At 37.4% G+C, this 15,644-nt stretch overlaps 1 protein-coding gene across 3 annotated transcripts; it reads left to right on the forward strand.

The window, feature by feature from the left end:
• Positions 1 to 823: 823 nt before the first annotated feature.
• On the forward strand, positions 824 to 15,323 carry LOC126000416 (ATP-dependent RNA helicase DDX3X-like). Of its 3 annotated transcripts, none has more exons than XM_049767719.1 (17): positions 824 to 865; positions 3,440 to 3,500; positions 4,197 to 4,244; positions 7,620 to 7,749; positions 9,447 to 9,605; positions 9,690 to 9,789; positions 10,150 to 10,285; positions 10,408 to 10,493; positions 10,828 to 10,926; positions 11,009 to 11,169; positions 12,058 to 12,202; positions 12,591 to 12,735; positions 12,914 to 13,095; positions 13,245 to 13,362; positions 13,803 to 13,968; positions 14,766 to 14,890; positions 15,241 to 15,323. In XM_049767719.1, the coding sequence occupies exons 1-17, from the start codon at positions 827 to 829 to the stop codon at positions 15,321 to 15,323; spliced, it is 1,983 nt and encodes a 660-aa protein (XP_049623676.1). In that variant the 5' UTR covers positions 824 to 826. The 3 variants fall into 3 exon arrangements, with proteins under 3 accessions (XP_049623676.1, XP_049623674.1, XP_049623675.1); XM_049767717.1 differs by having other exon boundaries at positions 827 to 865; positions 13,803 to 13,956; positions 14,757 to 14,890; XM_049767718.1 differs by lacking the exon at positions 4,197 to 4,244 and having other exon boundaries at positions 827 to 865.
• The last annotated feature ends 321 nt before the right edge of the window (positions 15,324 to 15,644 follow it).

Here is a 15,644-nt window from a genome sequence, read left to right on the forward strand (position 1 = left end):
CAAACGGCCCGTAGGCCGTGAGTTTGAGACCCCTGCTTGACTCTGCGATTCCCGAGAAACTTCAGGTTCTTAGCCAAGTCCACAACGTATAGCATTCACTTCAGGCAGACGGCCTGAACTGCATATTCTCTTCCTTTTCTCACACTTTCGCCTTCTGACAAGAGCACCCCAGTTTCTCGCCAGTTTATTCTTTTAGCAACTCCCTTAGAGGAATTCAAACTACTCTTGACAACTCCCCAAGATATCTACCATGCAAGACCCCTGGGATAAAACGAGTCAACATTTGTTCAGTTTCAAATTTATTTTGCTATATGTTCGTTCAGTTTTAAATTTATTTGACTAAATCTTAATTGTGAGAAGCTGCTTCCCAAGGAAAGGGAAAAAAATACAGAAAAGAAAGACATTTTACATTATTTTTTTCCTCTGGGATCCGAAAGGAATGAGAACAGGAAAGGAGAAACTGGGGCCATGTGTGTCTCGGGGCTATTCTCTATGAAACTGGGTAAAGGCGAGAAATAATTCTTGGCAGTTGCTGCAAATAGCAAAATATTGGGAAGGGCGTGAAAAAAAATCATCTGATATTTTGCGTGCGTTGTGGATTAAAAAGATCCCGCGATATTAAAGCTACAAAACGAGAGCGTGAAGCAAAACTAGCTGCAAAGATTGGATGGGGGTCAAAGGGCAATACGTGCGTGTATGCTGACGCAAAGCGTTCAAGTGGGAATGTTATTACGGTTGCCAAGCAGTGTCGTTCCTCTCAGTGAGAGGTAGTATCCACGCCACCAAAATCGCAGATAGAGACCTCCTGGTCTCAGGCTTTTCAGGCATGAGTCATAAGGAAAATAAGCAGGGGTTGAACCAGCAGGTAAACCATGATATTTGTTTGGGTATCTATTCTTGAGTAACGTGGCAATGGCTCAGTGTTTTTTACTTTTTTACTTTCGTTACCTTGAATATTATGCTGGGTGAATGTGGTCATAGAACGTGGATTGACCTGGCTGCTGGGTGGCGAGCAATTGTGGCGCTAACGATTCAGTTTATCATAGTTTAAGAGACGTCCTCGTCCTTTTAAGTCGACAGTGGCCCCCAGTGGCGGCTTGTGTGTGAAGTAATGTATCTCAACTGACTGCTGCCCCTTGGAGGTTCGTAAAAGGGGCCAGTTTGGTCTACAGGAGTTTGTTCCTCACTTTAAGAAGGGCCAGGTCTTTGTATTAATTGTTGATGAATGGAAGCTATGAATCGGGAAGAGGGATCTAAACAAAGACTTATGTTTGTGGTAATGTCCTCTTTGCAGGAACGAGTGGGAAAAAGGTGGTTCAGTGACTAGACATTTTTGTGTTTGCTCCGAGAGTATTAAAGCCCTGGTTTTGGGCCTGAGCTGAGCGATAGCACAGCAATAGGGCGTTTGCCTTGCATGCTAGGTTAGATAGATTCCTGACACCCTATATGGTTCTCCACGCCTGCCGGGAGCAATTTCTGGGTGGGAGCCAGCAGTAACCCTGAGCACCGCAGGGTGTGATCCACTTCCCCTTCCCCCAAAGTTCTGGGTTTGTTGCAGTGCTCAGTTGCAAAACGCTGCTTTCAGATTGGAAACTTTGGTGACGCAAAACTAGAATGGGTACGGGTTACCTAGAGAGAGGCTGGGAGAATGGCCGCCTCCGTTTTCCTTGTCTCTCTCCATCTGTGATAATGGAATCTGGCAGCCAGTGATGCATTCTGCTGAGCTTACAGTTTGGAACCCCTTCCCTTTTGGGGGCCAACCTCCCCTTTATTTGGCCAAACCTAGTGGCTGTTTTTTTGTGCAGTGAGGTGGTGGTATGTTTTTACCGTACGTGTTTGACAACAAATGCTCGAAGATCGAAATAATAAAGCGAATGTTGCGTTTATTGCTGTTGTTTGAATTCTGTCTGCTAAGAAAAAACATTTAATCCAAAGCCTTTCTGCTTTATTCAATTCAGCTTTAAATTGTCTGTCATGGGAAGGCAACGTAATGGGAAGGAAAAGTCCTAACTTTTTGCCCTTATTTGGGGAGGGGGGTCAGATAAGAAAAATTTATTACGTCTCACATATTTGGGGAGCTCTGCTGTACATGTACTGTACATGAGTGTGAGCACGCACACACATATTTAAATAGAGGGAGACATAAACTAATTTAAAGATTTTATCAGTTCATCTGTGAAGCAAGGACTTAAGTTTTCAATGTATGCGTAATTAGGCGTGAAATATTTGTTGGTCTACCAACAATAGTTAAATAGTTGAATTTTATTTTATTTTATTATTAGTAGTATTATATTATTATTTTTGTATTTAGGGCACACCGAGCTTGGGTGTGGTATTCAGATAATTAAGGACTTATTCCCAGCTCTACTTACACCCTATAAAATATACCAAAATAAATCATCTCTCCTCCCGCTATATACTCTCTCTCTCTCTCTCTCTCTCTCTCTCTCTCTCTCTCTCTCTCTCTCTCTCGACCTTCACTCAGCTTTTAATAAACTGTCGTTTCTCGGTGATTCTATTCAGCAAGTATATAAAATTCACCTGAAAGTACAATGTCAAGCAATAGTAATAACGTGAGCTGTTTCAAACAATTTGAAGATGAAAATGATAATCTTCAGTTTTCGGTACTGTTTATGTGTATTAGGTTTCCCTTACACATCGTTTCCATTACTTTTGGGTCGTTTGTGAGTTACAGAACTTATTGTAACCTTCCTCTTTAGTGCTTCTGAATAGTTCTTAGTTACTACAAAATTAATTAAACAGTAATTTTGTTTCTCCCACTGAGGTGGGTAAATTTAATTCTTTGTGGGACAGGTTCCATAGATAAAAACTGCTGATCTGTATACCTAGCGTGGTACTTAAAAATATTGGGTACCAATTTTGCTTTTTAAATGCTTCTTAATTTTACTTTAAGACCATGGGTGTTTAATGCTGCCTTCATCCTGTAAGCAAGAATTATTTCCTGTCAATAGAGTCAATAGATTGATAGGTAAATTGTCATACAAGATCGCATAAGAACAGAGGATGTTAAAGATAATAAAGTGTAAGCTCTAATAAAAATTGACATAATTTAAAGAATCATCCCAAATAAACTTTTGGATTGTGTTTAAACAAAAAATTGCTAACAGAATGCTTCTGAGATTGAGAATATTACTAAAGAAAAAAATTTGTGTTTAGTATTTGGGTCATCTTTTTGTTTGCTATTTGTGTTTTTAATATTTTACAAGGTGGTGATGGGATATTTGTTTGGGAGTTTCTCCTAGTTTTGTACTCAGGAATGTGCTTGATGGGGCTTAGCTGAGACACTGGTGTACCCAAGGAAAGGTCCCTGATCTTGTTCTTCCTACCCTCATTTGTTCTTTGTTTTTTTTTTCTTTTCCATTTACTGCGGTATATGTCACTTTTTGAATCATAACTAATATTAACAATATCTCTTTAGTTTGCTGGTCTAGACCTCAATTCCTCTGATAATCAAAGTGGAGGAGGAAGTACAGCAAGTAGTAAGTGAAAGTGTTTTATAAACTTCATTTTAGTTTAATTTTAATATCATTATGCATGTTTTAATTTCCCCTTTATTTGTTCAAATAGATATCTCAGCCTGACTAGACTGGTTGATTCTGAATAGAAATAATCACTGAAAGAAAATCAATGAAAGTTACATTTTGAAAAAAATTATATTCTGTAAGATTCTTGACCAAGCAAGAGTTTGAATATGAATAAAAGTCTGTGTTTATAAATAAAGACTGTATTTATAGAGGCCTTTGGCCTCTTGCTCCTCTGCGGTTCCTATGAAGAATTACATTTAGTGTTAGAATTAGGCTCTAAGTCTAATAGGTACTAACATGTTTATAGGTTTATTTATGATGTAGATCCCCAAATGTCTCAACCGCCTGGTTGGGAAGGGGCAGACCTTCCATATTTTTAGTATAAAAATTCTGGGGCCGGGAAGGTGGTGCTAGAGGTAAGGTGTCTGCCTTGCGAGTGCATAGCCAGGAGTGACCCCTGAGCGTCAAACGAGTGTGGCCCAAAAAACAAAACAAAACAAAACAAAAATTCTATTTATTAAGTGACTATATTGTTTTTCAATTGCAGAATATGTTACTATCGGAGTTCATATATATTTTTTAGAATTTTATTAGTTTGTGTAGCAAAATTTAAAAAATTGAATATAAGGCCATTTTGCATTTCTGTTTCAGAAGGGCGCTATATTCCACCTCACATAAGGAACAGGGAAGCATCTAAAGGTTTGTGATTATGTCCAATTTTGATAGTCAACATTTACTATTTAAGAGGCATTGTGTGTACATATTTTTCGCTATGGTCTATAATATTTAATTTTTAGATAATTCATGAAATGCTGCGTGATAATCATAATTCTTTGTCTTAAACAATTTGTATCTAAAGTTCAACTCACAGTTAGATCCTCGAGCAAAATTATCTGAACTTCCAAATGTAGATATACAAAGTATTCTGCTAGAAAGATGTTTGTTTTTCTATGGTGTGTGTGTGTATGTGTGTGTGTGTGGGTGTGCACACACCCTGTTAATGTAAAATCAAAGGCCTTTATAAGATCTCTATTGTTTTAAATGATGAATATAATTTTATCTTTTAAGTGCATTTTGTACACTTGTAGAAAATAGTCATATTTATCTGGAGGATTTCAGGGCCAGCCTCCTATCAGGAATCAGGATTTTAATTGCTCGTGGTTTTATCTGGACTTTTAATCACTTTGGGCTGGTCTTCTGGTCACAGATGACAACTATGAAGCTAATGCCCAGGCCTGTCCCTTCATCGCTAGGATTGTAAAGTGCTATGCTATCTCCTATGGTTTGGATATTAAGATTGGAATTGGCCGGGCGGTGGCGCTGGAGGTAAGGTGCCTGCCTTGCCTGCGCTAACCTAGGACGGACCGCGGTTCGATCCCCCGGCGTCCCATATGGTCCCCCAAGAAGCCAGGAGCTACTTCTGAGCGCATAGCCAGGAGTAACCCCTGAGCCTCACAGGGTGTGGCCCAAAAACCAAAAAAAAAAAAAAAAAAAAAGATTGGAATGGCATTTCATTGATTGTTTAGGTCACAGCTCAGTTCCTGTAGAAAACGGACTGTAAAACTATCTGAAGACCATGCAAGAAGCAAAATAAAACTTGAAGTAAAAAAAAAAAAGTATTAACTCTTGGAAATGTTACCGCAAAGAAAATGGTGGTGGGGTGAGGTGGGGGTTATTTGTTACTCTTATGAGAATAGCTGAAAATAAAATTGAAATTCTTCAATTTAGAGACCTCGCTACGTTTGGAGAGGTATCTGTTTTGTGCTGAAATTTTTTACAATAATAAATAATTTGTTTTTTGAATAATCATGTAAATGCTATTTATTAACACACCAGGATAATCAAAATTTTTTGAGAAGGGATAGTTCAGTAAATGCCTTGCTTTAATGAAATGGCAAACACTAGATTTGAATGGAGAAGTAAGAAAATGGGGAAAGACGGGGCAGAAGATCATTTACAACTTATGTATGTGCTACCTATTTTATTGTTATTGTTACGTTTACTAAAAGATTACTAAGCACTTGGGTCTTTTTCTTTTTTTAACATGGGATGCTTATGTTGGTTGCATGCAGGATAAGCAAGAGCCTACTTATTTATTTGTACTTCAAGCCCAAGTGTTTGGTCATTTCTAAATGAATTGAAATTTGTGTTTCTTTATAATTAGTTATAAAGAATAACTATAATAAATTTATAAATTTAACCTCATAACTAGTGTTGAGTGTTGAGGTCTCTGTATGCTGTTAGTGCTAGGTGTTAGAGCCTAGATACCTGTTGACTCCCCCAGGATGGAAAGAAACAATTGATCTCCCAGCATTTCCTGGCACATTCCCCACTTTAGGAGTATACCAAAAGTATACAGCCAGTTGAGCACAAAAATTTTTGTTTCTTCTTACTTAAGTAAGTTACTTAAGTAAAATTACTTAATATGAATGCCTGGATTTAATTTATTTTAAAAATTTACTGAAAACTTGAATTCAGCTATGTTTTCTAGATGTACTCATTTTCATCTGTATTTTGCTGTTAATAAGTTATTGTTACAGTATTAGAATTCTCTTGCTCACCATGCTTGTGTGAATTGTTTGAGTAATTTAACATCTGGTTCTGTTTACCTTAAAGTTTTAAAATACTTCTAATCTTCGTCTATTGACAGTCAAGATATAGTTTCAGCATTTTACCTAAACCAGCTAGGTTTAGATAATGCTTTTTTAAAAAAATGTAAAAAAATATATATTGTCCCATATTTAGAAATTTAAAATTTATGGTTGGGATTGGATATAACTAATTAGACAAACTTATTATTAGATTTTAACTATCCAACTAGACTTTAAATAAATTTTCCTTTAGTAGAAAAATGAATAGGGATAAAAAGATTTAAAACATGTCTAAGACTATTATCTTACCATGAAATAAATCAACCTGTTCAGTTCCTGGCAAAATACAGGTCTCCTGAGTATTGCCAGGTATGGCCCAAAATTACACAAATATTAGTAGTGAGCTAGGGTACAAAAGTTTGATAGAAAACTTAGAGATGGGGAAGGAGAGATGATACAAGGCATGGAGTTTGTACCCAAATTGCATGGCTTCCTAGTGTCTCACTGCTTTCATCAGCAGATTTTTTTTGTTACCTACACGTTTAATTCACCTTTAAAGGAAATGTTAAGTCAGTTCATGCCATTCATTCTTAAAGGAATAGACAACAGTATTGTTTTTTCTTAAAAAAACGGGGGGTCAGTGGCCAGACTGAATATTTGCACAGTTACTGTTTGCCTTTGTATGAAGCCTATTCAGATTCCATCCCTTGCATCCCAAATGATCTTTGAACACCAAGGAGAGTAATTCCTGAGTGCAAATCATTAGCAACCCCAGTCAGTTGCCAAGTTTGGGGCCCCCACTCCTAAAACAATTTAAGGAGTTTTAGAAATTGCAAAATGTTTTGGGGAAAATCCCATTACTAAAGTTTTTGTTTTCTCTTTTATAAAAGCAATTTCTTGTATAGCATTTAATCAACATTATAAACATTACAAAAGGTCACACTCCAGCTTCCCAACATGGGGCCCAGAGATAGTGAGCGTGGAGGTAGGGCATTGGCCTTGCATGCAGAAGGACTGTGGTTCGTATCCCGGCTTCCCATTTTGTCCACTGAGCCTTCCAGGAGCGATTTCTGAGCGTAGAGCCAGGAGTAATCTCTGATCACTGCCGGGTGTGACCCAAAAACCAAAAAAAAACAAACAAGCAAGCAACAACAACAACAACAACAACAAAAACCAATTACTCGGATATAAGCTGGATGTGGGGGAAGCTGGTTTTTTTGTTTTGTTTTTTGTTTTTGTTTTTTGGGCCACACCCGGCGGTGCTCAGGAGTTCCTCCTGGCTGTCTGCTCAGATGCTCAGAAAGAGCTCCTGGCAGGCATGGGGGACCATATGGGACACCGGGATTTGGTCCTGGATCGGCTGCTTGCAAGGCAAACGCCGCTGTGCTATCTCTCCGGCCCGGAAGCTGTTTTCTTTTAAGAACTGCTTATTTATGAAGGTATAGAACCTTGTTAAAAGTTTTGTCCAATTTTCTTCTCTAAGGATTGTATGAAAAGGATAGGCCAGGATGGAGTTCTAGTAGAGATGAGGATGCATACAGCAGTTTTGGATCTCGTGGTTCAAGAGGAAAGTCCAGTTACTTTAATGATTGTGGAAGTGGATCAAGGGGAAGGTAAAATAATTTTGAACTTGCACACTATGTAATATAGTAATATAGCAATCAAACTCCTAAAATAATGGTTTTTCTTTTCTTTTTATTCAGGGGCATTGGTGTTTAAGACTTGCTTTGTACCCTCTTTTTCTACAGGGTAGTTGGGATTGCCCCTTGGTTAGTTCCATATGAAATAAATATCATTTATTTCATAAATTTCGTCAGCCACGCATATTACACTTTCTCCACTTTTTATACAGTCTGCCGTCTCCCGACAGTTTTAGTTTTATTTTTTATATTTAGCAGATTATAGCTTAGAATGATTGTTTAACCAGACAAATGATATTCAAAGGCCTAAGTATATGACTTTTATGCAGGCCTTAGGTCTCTGACACCATTAAATTATTTACTAAATTTTTTATTTTTTTATTTTTTGTGTGTGTGTGTGTGTTTTGTTGTTTTTGGCTTTGGGGCCACACCAATGACACTCAGGGGTTACTTCTGGCTGTACGCTCAGAAATCGCTCCTGGCTTTGGAGACCATATGGGATGCCGAGAGATCATACCTCGGTCCGTCCTAGGCTAGGAGCGCAAGGCCCACAACTTATGGCTCGTGCCACTTCTCCGGCCCCTTTCTTTACTAAGTTTTATCTAAAATTTTGTCTTTAAAAATTACTAGATCTGGGCCCGGAGAGATAGCACAGCGGTGTTTGCCTTGCAAGCAGCCGATCCAGGACCAAAGGTGGTTGGTTCGAATCCCGGTGTCCCATATGGTCCCCAGTGCCTGCCAGGAGCTATTTCTGAGCAGACAGCCAGGAGTAACCCCTGAGCACTGCCGGGGGTGACCCAAAAACTAAAAAAAAAATAAAAATAAAAAAATAAAAAATTACTAGATCTAATAATTAGTTTCCTGGTAATTTAGACATTTTTATTGACAAATAAAATTTGAATTCTTTGGTGTTATTCACATGCATAATTAAAACTAAAAACCCAACCATTTCTTGTCATATATTTCATTTATATTTTGTTTGGTTTTCTTATGTCCAGGCTGATTGACATGCCATTCCTTTTCTCTGTTATAAGCTAAAACTTCCATAGGAAGTTTTGGGCAAAGGCTTAGTAATAAATTTTATGAATTCCTTTGTAATTTTGCAAATTACAAAATTTACAATCTGCCTATTGAAGTAAACAAAAATATTAGAGGTTTATTGTGAGGTACCATGTAAATCTTATTTAAAAGTGTATAATTTGGATGTGAGGGCTATCTGGCTGCGACACCTGTCACCCCATTGATCGCCAGGGTTGATTCGGCTGATCTGGCTGGCTAGGCGGTGTCCCCTTCTTCCCTCACCGCTCCATGTGCGTCCCTCCCGAAGCGCGCTTGGTGGAAGAGGACGGCCTTCCCCGAATAGAGACGGACCGGACCGTTCTTCGGTCGAGGGTATACGAGTAGCTGCGCTCCCCTGCTAGAACCTCCAAACAACCTCTCAAGGTCCATTGTAGGAGAACGTAGGGTAGTCAAGCTTCCAAGACTCCAGACACATCCAAATGAGGCGCTGCACGTGGCAGTCTGCCTTCCTTTAGAAGAAAAAAAAATAAAAGAAAAAAAAAAGAAAAAAAAATAAAAGTGTATAATTTAACAGTTAAGCTGGTAAATAAAATTTTGATATAATTATTAGGATTAATAACATGTTTTGCTTAATTACTTGTTTCATTTAGGTTTGGTGACCATGGACATAGTGACTGTGATGGTATGGATAGTCGTGGTGACAGAACTGGTTTCAGGAAATTTGAATGCAGTGGACATAGACGTTGGAGTGAAAGATCAGAGGATGATGATTGGTCAAAACCACTTCCACCAAGTGAACGTCTAGAACAGTATGTTTTATAAACATACACCAATTGGAGAGTCTCTGTATGTGTGTACTTAACGAAGTGAAACATGTGAATTAATCATTTCAGGGAGCTCTTTTTTGGAGGAAACACTGGAATTAATTTTGAAAAGTATGATGACATACCAGTAGAGGCAACTGGCAATAATTGTCCTCCACATATTGAAAATGTAAGTTCTTTTAGTTGACTTACTTCTGAATAAGAACAAAACAAAATCTAAATCACCATGACTAAAAGATTAAAATTATTTTAGGGAAAAACTAAAATAGAAAACAAAACTTGTTTTGATAGTAAATGTTAGGCTATGATTAATGTAATTTGAAATATACATGAAATGAAAAAAATCCAAAATTATAGCTTTGTGAATCAAACCCAGAGTTAAAATCTTAGTTTTCTTAAGTACTTTGGTACTTTTACTTTGGAAAAGCAATTTCAAGACATAACTACAAATATAAAAGCTGTTTCTTGTAAGTAGAAATTTCTATTTATATATATGCATTTGATTTACCTCACTCCATTTTATTTACAGTTCAGTGATGTTGAGATGGGAGAAATTATAATGGGAAACATTGAACTCACCCGTTATACCCGTCCGACTCCAGTGCAGAAGTATGCCATTCCTATTATCAAAGAGAAAAGAGACGTGATGGCTTGCGCCCAAACAGGTAAATTTATTTGACCAAAAATTTTTGTATAGATTAAAATGCAAATACTGATACTAATGATATAGTTTAGAATAGTTCACAGGCGACTTGCCCTTACTAGTTCACTCAATATTTTTCAACAGGGTCTGGAAAAACAGCAGCATTTCTTTTGCCCATCTTGAGTCAGATTTATTCAGATGGCCCTGGCGAGGCTTTGAAGGCTGTGAAGGTACAGTTTTCCTCAAGAAATTTTTAAGTGTTAAACTGCCACTAGATTGCATTAGTAGTGGTAGTGCTGGGAATTGAACACACTCATGTGTATACCAGGTCATATTTAAAGTCATTTGAAATGCCTATAAATGCAGCATAAATAATACTGGATTTATTAAGTTAGAACAAACAAAAAAAATTATGTGCATGCTTCTTTTGCATCCTCTTTGTTAGAAATTTTGTTGCTATCTACTAGAACACAGATTCTGGAATAACTGTTTGAACAATGCTATGTGTGATTCAGAGGCCAATAATTAAGTTACATATTGTTTATTAACTGTACTTATTTTTAGGGCAATGGAAGATATGGACACCGAAAGCAATTCCCAATATCTTTGGTGTTAGCCCCAACTAGAGAACTGGCTATACAAATTTATGAGGAAGCTAGAAAAGTAAATACACATTTTATTTACTCTGGCTGTTATTTTTATTGATCCTAGTGATGTTTTCATGACTGTTACATTCTTTGTCTAGTTTTCTTACCGATCTAGAGTTCGTCCGTGTGTTGTGTATGGTGGTGCTGATATTGTTCAACAAATGAGAGATTTAGAATGTGGATGTCATTTATTAGTTGCCACTCCAGGACGTCTAGTAGATATGACAGAAAGAGGAAAAATTGGATTAGACTTTTGCAAGTGAGTTGATATGTCATTTTATCTAATGTTAGTGGTCCTTTTTAATTTATTGATATTTACTAGAAATTTTTTATTTTTTGTTTGGGCAACAGATGGTGGTGCTCAGAGCATAATTCTAGCTCTATATTTAGGAGTCACTTATGGCACAAATGGGGGGGGGCACAGTCAGGATTTAGGATGAACCTGGATCAGCTCTGAGCATGGCAAGTGCTTTATCTGTTGAACTTTATCTGGCTCCCAGTATTGTTCCTAGTAATAATTTCAAAGTGCATTTACTTTTTCTAACTAATAAATCAGTTTTGCAGCTGGAGCTATAGCAAAATGGATAGGACATTTGGTTTGCATGTAACCAACACTGGTTCAATCCCATATGGTTTTCAATCACTTCCAGAAGGAGTGATTTCTCACACAGAGCCAGGGGTTACTCCTGAGAACCACCAGCTGTGGCACCACCAAACCACACACATACACACACACACACACACACACACACACACACACACACACAAACACACACGGCCAGAGGTTATTCCTGAGAACCACGAGGTGTGGCACCCCCCAGAACACACACACACACACACAGCCAGTGGTTACTCCTGAGCACCACCAGGTTTGGCACCCCTCCAAAACACACACACACACACACACACTCTCACGTGTTCTTTGGTGCTGAAGAGTTAGTACAGGGTAGGTCATTTTACTGCATATGGCCCACCTGATTTTAATCCCCATAATCCCATCATATCTCCTTGGCCTCACCGTGTTTATAAAAGAAAACCTCCCAACTTTTAAATGGGTAATGATTTGAACAGCCATATTGTCTCAAAAGAGGCTTTGTGGCCTATGTTAATGGCTAAACCTTCAGATTGTAAATTTATTTTGTAACAGATACTTAGTATTGGATGAAGCTGATAGAATGCTAGATATGGGATTTGAGCCTCAGATTCGTCGTATTGTTGAAAAAGAAACTATGCCACCAAAGGGTGTTCGCCAAACTATGATGTTTAGTGCTACTTTCCCTAAGGAAATACAGGTACTTTTTCTATTTATTTTTTGGAGGATGTGGGCTCTACAATAATTTGTAGATTATTTTGGAATATGCTAGAATCAAACCAAGATTGGCAATTGATAAAGCAGGTAACTTAGTCCTTGTTCGTTCTCTAACTAAGATTACATTCTTTCCCTAAAACATCTGTTTGATTTGGCTTTGGTTTCTTTGGGTTTTGGTTTTGCTATATGAGAAGTGGAATTTGGTACTACTATTGGCTCTTTGCTTAGAGTTTTTTAGTTCTTGGGGTACAAAATGTAGTTCTAGGCATTGAACTGTGGTCAGTCACAAGGAAAACAAATATCCAAACATTAGAAATATTTTCTTCTGATGATTAAGGTAAATAATAACATGAAGTTTTGCCCTTTTTAAGATGCTGGCTCGTGATTTTTTGGATGAATATATCTTTTTGGCTGTAGGTAGAGTTGGCTCTACCTCTGAAAATATAACACAGAAAGTAGTTTGGGTAGAGAATGAAGAAAAGCGTTCATTCCTGCTGGATATCTTAAGTGCAACAGGTAAAAATAGGAATACATATTAGTATCAATAATGTATAATAATGTATAAGGATATTTACATTTTCTTAATAATTTCAGAAAGTGATAGATATTTGGTGAATGATAAATGAGTATTAGAGGGAGCCCTTCAGTTCTGCTATTGTTTGTAAATAGAACTATTTATATTGTAATTTTTCAGGAAAAAATTCACTGACTTTAGTGTTTGTGGAGACTAAAAAGGGTGCTGACTCGCTGGAGGATTTCTTATACCATGAGGGATATGCGTGTACTAGTATCCATGGAGATCGATCACAAAGAGATAGAGAGGAGGCTCTTTACCACTTCCGCTCAGGAAAAAGCCCAATTTTAGTGGCCACAGCTGTATGTATATTTATTTGCTTATGCATTATAGTGCTGGGTATTCAGTGCCTTAAACACAATCAAAACTTTTGCTTTTCTGCTGAATCACCTCCTTCACTGAATTTTATTTAAACCTGATAATAGTCATTTTTTCCTCAATTATTTTTCAGGTGGCAGCAAGAGGACTTGATATTTCAAATGTGAAACATGTTATAAACTTTGATTTGCCAAGTGACATTGAAGAATATGTGCATCGCATTGGCCGTACAGGGCGTGTTGGAAACCTTGGTAATATGCTTAGTTTTGGGGTTTAACAAAAAGCTCTACAATTTCGAAACTTGATTTCTATGAAACAATTGAATCAAAGTCAGTTTTAATTTTAAAAAAATTTTAAGTAAATCACTATGAGATACAGAGTTAAAAAGTTGTTGATCGGAGCTGAATAGGTAATACAGCAGATTAGGAATTTACTCTGCAGTGGCTGACCCACATTGAATCCTTATCTCATTTGTCCCTGAGCACTGCCAAGAGTGATTCCTGAGTGAAGAATCAGGAATAACCCCTGAGCACCACTAGGTGTGGCCCCATTTTTTTTTAAAAGAAGGCATTGATAGCTAAATTTCAGTCATGACAATGTTCCAACAACCATCCCTTCATCAGTGTTCATTTTCCATCTCTGTAGTTGCCTTTTATATTTTATCTTTAATTCCCCCCTGCCATTTTTACAGGTCTTGCCACCTCATTCTTTAATGAAAGAAATGCAAATATTACAAAAGACTTATTGGCTCTTCTTGTTGAAGCTAAACAAGAAGTGCCATCTTGGTTAGAAAATCTGGCTTATGAACATCAGTATCGGGGTAGCAGTCATGGACGTTCTAAAAGGTACAAATTTTTGTATTTATTTTGGGTAGTAAGTTATGTCCCAATATTAACTACTGTTGTTACTTCCAGGTTTTGAGCTGGGAATATTATTTTAAATCAAAAGTAGATGTTGGGGTTGGAATGATAACATAGCAGTAGGGCTTTTGCCTTGAATGCAGCCGATCCAGGACGGTCGGTGGTTTGACTCTCAGCATCCAACCAGGAACGATTTCTGAGCTCATAGCCAGGAGTAATCCCTGAACGTTACTGGGTGTGGACCACCCCCCCAAAAAATGACAAATATAAAAGTAGATGTCACATATCAGGTATTAATAACCATGTATATTATCACTTCTAAGAGAAATAATTAAAAAGTAGAATTATAGACTCAGAAGTAGAAAACTGGGGCTGGTGAGATAGCATGAAGGTAAAGGCATTTGCCTTGCATGCAGAAGATCATTGGTTCAAATCCTGGTGTCCCATATGGTCCCCCGAGCCTGCCAAACGCGATTTCTGAGCGTAGAGCCAGGAGTAACCCCTAAGCGCTGCCAGGTGTGACCCAAAAACCAAAAACTAAAAAAACCCAAACAAACAAACAAACAAAAAAAAACTATTTCAGCTCACTGAGCACATGTCCTGTTTAGGCTTCTTTGCCCAGCAACTAGAATTGTGTCCTGCTCCTCCACCCATTCATTTGAAGAAAAAAAAAAAGAAATAAAGAAAAAATTAAAAAAAAGAAAGAGAAGTCAAGTATATTTAAGGAACTTACTGTTTTTAATTCAACATTTTACTTAATAGCATTCATACAATGTTTCTTTTAGTAGACTCAGTGGAGGATTTGGTGCCACAGACTATCGGCAAAGCAGCAATTCTAGCAGTTCTAGCTATAGTAGTAGCCATGCAAGCAGCAGCCTCAGTGGAGAAAGTCACAGCAGCAACAGAGGATTTGGTGGAGGTACATTTTTTTCTTCATTTTAAATGTTGGGCAGTAACTTTTAATTTTTGTTTAGTTTTTGGAGCACTTGTTGATGCTAGTTACTGTTAGTATTTGGATGACCAATGTGAGGTTCCAGGAATTACAATGAGCCAGGTTTGAAGCAAGCAACTTACTAACTCTATGTCTCTTACTGGGCTATTTGTTGTTGTTATTGATCCTTTTAAAATTTATAATATATTGGAGTTTTATTTCAAAAGTCATAAAGTTCAATGATACCGATTGCTATTTATTTCAAACCATTAGAGGAGGGAGGTAGAGGTACTTTAAATGTTTGATTCTAATTTCTCTTTTTAAATATTTTTTGGTAGGTGCCTACGGAGGCTTCTACAACAGAGATGATGGATATGGAGGAAATTATAACTCTCAGGGGATTGACTGGTGGGGGAACTAAGTCAACCTTTCAAACAAACCAATATGGAAACCACATGTAACTTAATCCAGATTATATTTTGTAACTTCAGCAACTTTCAATACATTACCAGTGGTGATTCTCCTAAAGAATTCCATGGAAGCTCTAAAAATTAGAATAAAACTAACCTAAATCTCAAATCCTATTCTAAAGTTGGCTTGAAGACTTACTCACTATAGTTTGGATTAACTTCCCTACTAAACTGCATTTATGATTTTGTATCTGAAGATCATTTGTTAATGGACTGTGAATTTAACTTTAAACAACTTAATATATTGATGTCCTGTTGGCTTAGTAATGCTA

This window comes from Suncus etruscus, chromosome Y (genome assembly GCF_024139225.1).
Source record: "Suncus etruscus isolate mSunEtr1 chromosome Y, mSunEtr1.pri.cur, whole genome shotgun sequence".
NCBI lineage: Eukaryota > Metazoa > Chordata > Mammalia > Eulipotyphla > Soricidae > Suncus > Suncus etruscus.